This window comes from Juglans microcarpa x Juglans regia, chromosome 2D, assembly GCF_004785595.1.
Source record: "Juglans microcarpa x Juglans regia isolate MS1-56 chromosome 2D, Jm3101_v1.0, whole genome shotgun sequence".
NCBI lineage: Eukaryota > Viridiplantae > Streptophyta > Magnoliopsida > Fagales > Juglandaceae > Juglans > Juglans microcarpa x Juglans regia.
Window position 1 is genome coordinate 43046310 of NC_054596.1, and position 6239 is coordinate 43052548.

A 6239-nucleotide genomic window follows, 5' to 3' on the forward strand; every position below is an offset into this window, starting at 1 on the left:
TCTTAGGAATTGGGTGGTGAAGGAGGTGGCGTGGGGTGGTGGCTCAACCCTAGCAGATGGTTGGTTAAATTCCAACCCAATCGGTTCCTACACAAACTAGACCAAGGTGCACTCGGTTTGGTCATTTGAGTTAGTTTGTGTAACCAATTTTGTCAAAGGCTCAAACTAGGTTTGAAGGGGTTTTATGAGGTGTTTAAGGACTATATTACCCTGAGGTCAAGTCACAAAAATATTGGACCTAAGGGCAAAATAGTCCAAGTATTCAAAGAACAATGCACATAGTCTATTGATGCAAAGTTTGGGGTTTGACATGTCATTTTCCTTAATGACATGTGGGGAGGTTTAGCTAGGGTATTAGTAATGTCTAAGTATGATTAAATGAAATAATTAATTAAGAATCTTTTGAATTAGAATGTTAAGAAAAGATTAAACAAAATTAAGCTTCAAAGCATGGCTTGAAGTTCACTAACCTCAAGCATGATGGTTAATGGTTTTAGCCAACTTTCAAAACTTAATTTGGGTACCAAGGGTATGATTTGGGTTTAAGGAAACAAATGGTATGGTGTATTGGGCTTTTGGTCTTGAATGGTGAAATAAGCCCAAACATGGCTTTGGGCCTTGTGGGCTTGAAAAGGGCCAAGTGGGTTCATGGTTTATGAGCTCTTGGGCTTGAATGAGAGGGCCTCATTTCCAGATTTGTAGGGTTAAAAGAAAATATCAATATCCACTAAAATGGACTTGAAAATGTTTGACTTGGCCTAATCGGGCTCTAGGTCCATTCTATACCAAGTCTTGAATTCCCTATGGGCTTGGTTCAAGACTTCTTGGGTTAAGCCCATGAATGCTCTAAGGTCCTAAAAGCCTCACCAAATTCACTAATGGGCTTGCTTCTCTAATCCTTAGCTTAATGATACTTAGCAATGTTTTGAATACCGTTTCGGTTGAAACATTGAAATGAGATATTTCGGTACCGGTACTGTTTCGGAATAGTCTATAAATGAATAAATTATATATAAATATATATGTATATAAATTATAAATAGTCTGGTCTGAATTGAGGGGGTCCAAAAATGAACCTACAGTTTGAAGAACTAAAAAAAAACAAAAGTGTGAAAGCCGAAATATGTATATCGGCCGAAATTCGATATATCGGCCAGTATAGACCGGTACAAAACGATATATCGGTCGAAATTTTGGCCGGTACAAAACAACATATCTGCTTGTACCGGCTATCCGACCGGTATGAAATGGATTTTAAAACACTGGTACTTAGTACCAAGATTAAGGCTAACCTCACTATCAACCTTAATGTAAGTAATAAGTCAAAATTAAAAACCTAATCTAAATCATTTAAGGGTTAATCCTAATGATTAATTAGGTAGGGTGTTACATATTTCCAACTGCTAGCATTCAAGAAGACATCTATCTTGCTTTGTTTCTAACCATATAGCCCCTAGTTATATTGGTTTTGTTCAGATCACGTGCGACTTGTAATTAGCTCAGGGGCTAACCATGTGAATGGCCATCCAGTACTTTACATGTATACATTTCAATTTGTAAGGCCCTCAGCTAGTGTTCCTCTGACATCTGGAGTTGAAACACATGAATAAGATCTTCCTTGAATGGGGAATCATTCTTCATCATTTCCTTCTTACATATATGATCGTACGTCGATCATATCTTGCAGAAGTTTGTCAATCCGTTGGGATAATCTCTCCAAGGCACGCTTCATCCCAGTAAAGAAACTAAGAAATCTAAGTGAAGGGAAGAAAATAGGAACATTGAAGCCTTGACTCATTGCTGTTCTTGAAATCTAAATTTGATGGATATATTTTTGTAGATACTTCTGAACTTGTATGCTCCAGTACTTCTTTTCTCATTGCTTTAAATTATAGCAATTAATGAGTTTTGTGCTTCGTACACTTTTTCTTTCTTTTCTTTAAGGTCTATTTTTAAAATTAATTTGCAAGGTAGAATGAGAGTACATGATATGCTGCCTGTGGCTATGGGTGCATGATACTACTACTACTACCTAAGTAGATATTGGATATTCATCGGGACTGGGAAAATCGAAACAGTTTTTCTTCCTTACCTAAAGCCCAAAAGTGAGATGTAATCGCCACCATAAACGAAATATAGTTTCATTAGAAGTCGGGATGAGTTGATCATAATGAAAGCTCTTTTATCAATTACGTGAGCTGAAACAAGCCCCAATAAACAAACATATGAGAAGAACTGTATTTCCTGAAGGAAGAAACTTCCATCGATAGAAGTTCACAAATCATCAGAGTATACCGAATCCAAGATATGAGAAGAACAAAAACTGACGAAAAACAAATCTCACCAACGCCATTATCACGGCTCCATAACTTTTTTTTTCATAAATGTAAATCAAGAAAGAACACAACCTTTTGTCCTTTTTCTATGCCAAAAGGCCCTCAGAAAGAGAGGGTAAAACTAAGATAACATGTAAATCAAACTAATTTAAGATTCTGAGATATTCATGCTAAAAATTATTCCACCCATGAATTGCTTAGCAAGACTAATTCCACAAAGAGTACAATGCTCCATGAATCTAGAGATTGATTCAAATACAAAATTCAAAAGAACTCTCATAATGAAGCTTCTAGGCACAAAAACAAAGCTGATTCTGCATACTCAGCATTTAGAAGGATGATCCCTGCAATCACCAATATCCTTTCTGATAAGGGAAAACTTGTTAATTTTCCCCCTTCGACCGTGTACCTGCCAACAAATCAAATCAAGTAACATGCAGTCCCGATACCATTAAGTCAAATAATGCAAAAAGTTTCACAAACATAAACGGTATTATGAAGGAAAACTCACTAGAGCCAGTGATGAATTTTGTTCGTATGGGCATTTTCGATGCGGCCACTGAAATTGCCTTTCTGGCTATATTTTCTACAGCTCCGCCAATTTCATAAAGTATTCTCCCCGGTTTGACCACGGCTGCCCAATATTTGGTGGCTCCTTTCCCTCTACCCATGCGTGTTTCTGCAGGTCTTGCTGTTACCGGCTTGTCTGCAAACACTCGAGTCCATATTTTTCCGCTCCGCTGCAAATTTCGGGTAATTGCTCGCCGCCCTGCTTCTATTTGTCTGGATGAGATCAGCCCTGGTTCAAGTGCCTGAAGAGCAAATTTGCCGAAGCTGATTCGATTGCCTCTACAAGATACTCCGTGAATTCTTCCTTTACGCTGTTTCAGCCACCCAAGAGCCATTTTGGAAGATCTATCCATATCGTTCAGCTGGCTTATTCAATGTATATAACTATATACAATGATCAAGGACAGGACAAGCAAAGTCAATCACAGGCCTGCATATCAAACCCATCAATAATAGTCAATACTAAGAACCAACCATCTAAAAATAATAATATTATAAAAATTACAATTCTGCTACAGGGAAGCCCCCTTAAGTAGAGCACACTGCACTCCCAGCTGACCAGGATTTAAAAAAAAAAATTGCATAAAGAGCTACTTCTCCCTTTCTCATACAGGAACCCACCCACCGCATGAAATCCTTTCTCGTACAGAAGCCCCATTCCTTCCTTTCTGCAAACAAGCATACCTTTTGTTTGCATAGAGTTGTCTGTCTGTCTATCTATCTATCTATCTATCTATCTATCTATCTATCTATAGATCTTAAAGGGATGAGATTTTTCCATAAAAAATGCTATTCAGATTTTTCCAGTTCAACCATGGAACTGCAAACCATGCAATGCCTTTTGTCTTACTGGTGTGATAATGAAGCTTCATTATGATAAAATAGTTGTGGTGTTGGATTGATGAGTCAGATTGTGGAAAATAGAGTTGTCTTATCAATTGGTATCAAATTGAGCCAAAAATAGTAGAAAGAAAAGTGAAGACTAACAAACACTCCTGAAATTTTGATCAACTGTATGAGCTTTAATAGATGAATATAGAGAGGAGAAAAAAGAGAGAGCTATTTGTTCCTCCTAGGTTAAGATTTGGAGTATAGCTATATTTATAAGTAGTACACACACCTCTTTCATAGCTAGCTACAATCGTGCCAGTTGTAGACATCTTTAACAATAGCCTATAAAAGGGAAATGGGGAAAATAATAATTGGGTAATGCTCAGCACACAAATATATCTGAACAATTATGAAGCAGCAAACAATATATCTGTACAAATAATGAAGCAACATAGCCATGTAGCTTTTTTAGACAAAAGGCAATGCATGGTTTGCTGTTCCATTGGTGAATGTATGCATATCAAGTCACAGTCTTATCTGGGGTATCACAAAATTCACTCCCTTTCAAGACAAAACCAGAGCATCAACACTATGGACTTGGATTTTTTCACAAACCAGCTCTAAAACACAGCCCCAATTCTTAACAATCACAGACCCAAATCATAATAATCTACCAAAAATTCATAATCACAAAACCAAACAAAAACCAGCTCTAAATCACATCACCATTGGCTTTCAACACAAAACCAGAGCATCAACACCATGGACTTGGATTTTTTCACAAACATGCTCTAAAACACAGCCCCAATTCATAATAATCTACCAAAAATTCATAATCTCAGACCCAAACAAAAACCAGCTCTAAATCACATCACCGTTGGCTTTCAATGCAAAACCAGAGCATCAACACTATGTTTTCTTTCATTGACTTTCAACACAAAACCAGAGCATCAACACCATGGACTAGGATTTTTGCACAAACCAGCTCTAAAACACAGCCCAATTCATAATAATCACAGACCCAATTCATAATAATCTACCAAAAATTCATTATCACAGACCCAAACAAAAACCAGCTCTAATCACATCACCATTGGCCTTCATAATCACAGGCCAGATTTCGGACAAAAAAAAAAAAAAAGAAAAAAAAAAAAAAAGAGACAAGCTAAGAGAGAGAGATAGCGGGGTGGTCTCAATCGAGCCCTAGGAATACATTTGGAAGCCTCACATTCTCTCTCTAGGGGCTTTGGTTTCCGTTGAAGAAAGAAGGAATCAGACAGCAAAGCCGATTCAATTTAAATGAGGGCAAATAAAAAATGTATGCTGAAATCGAGGGTGTGCCGGGGGGTTGTTAAAATGAGGGCTTCCAAATAGCATTTTTCATTAAATAATACCCAAACCAGGGAGCCAAAAACGCACGAGATTTTTCCTTCCTTCCATTTCAGAAGAGTGAAAAGGCCCTAAGAGCAACCAACGAAACTAAAAACCGAAGCTGTGCATTTCATTCCCCATTGATTGTGGAAAAGCTCTGTATTTTGTGTGCCCACAAATCGATTTAACATAAAATGATCTCAGTTCAATCTAAATACAAGAGTTCACAAATGGGCAAATAAATTCCCTCACAAATCAAAATCTATGGCAATTAAGTGTTTCAAATACTACTCAACAAGTATGAAAATAAAATTCAAAAAGGAGCTTTGTACCCAGATTACTCCAGACTGAAGAAGTCGCCTTCGTCGTCGTCGAGTGATGGGTTCACATTTCACCTACTGCCTGCATAGAACTGTTGCAAGTGTGTGAAAGACCTAGGAGTAGAATTTTCCAAGAGGGACGGAGGATGAATGCGTCGCAGAGGCTGTTAATGGGCCACAAAAGACCCAAAAATCATCTCAGGTTGGGCTCATGGGTTTAGATTAGGACAGTGTCCTAAGAGGATCACACGTGAGCCTTTTATACGATTAACTAACCGTAATGATTGCACGCATAACGGTTGAAAACTTGGAAATTTGACTTCGAGGTGGATCCAATAAAACAAATAATTAGCTGTACAAAATAATATGAAATTAATGAGTTAGAATTAAAAAGTCTAAATTGTTTAATTTATATACGACACAAATTTAACTTGATATCATTTGAATTAAAAGGTCTGAATTGTCTAATTAAATGAGTCGGATTAAGTTAGAAACAAAATATCTGAATTATAGTATGTGGTGTGAGAAATTGTGAGTAACAAAGCTCTAATATAGAATTCTCTTATTATCTAACTCCATATTACATATATGTTTCATATTCCACACGATTTTTTTTTTTTTTTTTTTTTTGCAAATCTCTCTTCAACGAATCGGCTTCATCATGTATATGCATGTTGATCAGAGCAACGATCCGATGTTAAGATGCGTCTACATTCCATTCCTACTATTTAAGCTAGAAGTAGTGCCCATAATTATAAGTGCGATGATAAGTATTAAAGTAAAGAACCATTTTGCACAAGTATGCCAGCCC

The 6239-nt window shown here is 37.0% G+C and overlaps 1 protein-coding gene across 1 annotated transcript; it reads right to left on the reverse strand.

Moving 5' to 3' along the window:
- Positions 1-2470: 2470 nt before the first annotated feature.
- LOC121250631 (50S ribosomal protein L16, chloroplastic-like) lies at positions 2471-5611 on the reverse strand. The gene is made up of 3 exons (XM_041149803.1): positions 5441-5611; positions 2848-3336; positions 2471-2745 (listed from the first exon to the last, which is right to left on the reverse strand). Exons 2-3 carry the CDS (start codon positions 3257-3259, stop codon positions 2720-2722), a joined length of 438 nt encoding a protein of 145 aa, XP_041005737.1. The 5' UTR covers positions 3260-3336; positions 5441-5611; the 3' UTR covers positions 2471-2719.
- Between the last annotated feature and the right edge of the window lie 628 nt (positions 5612-6239).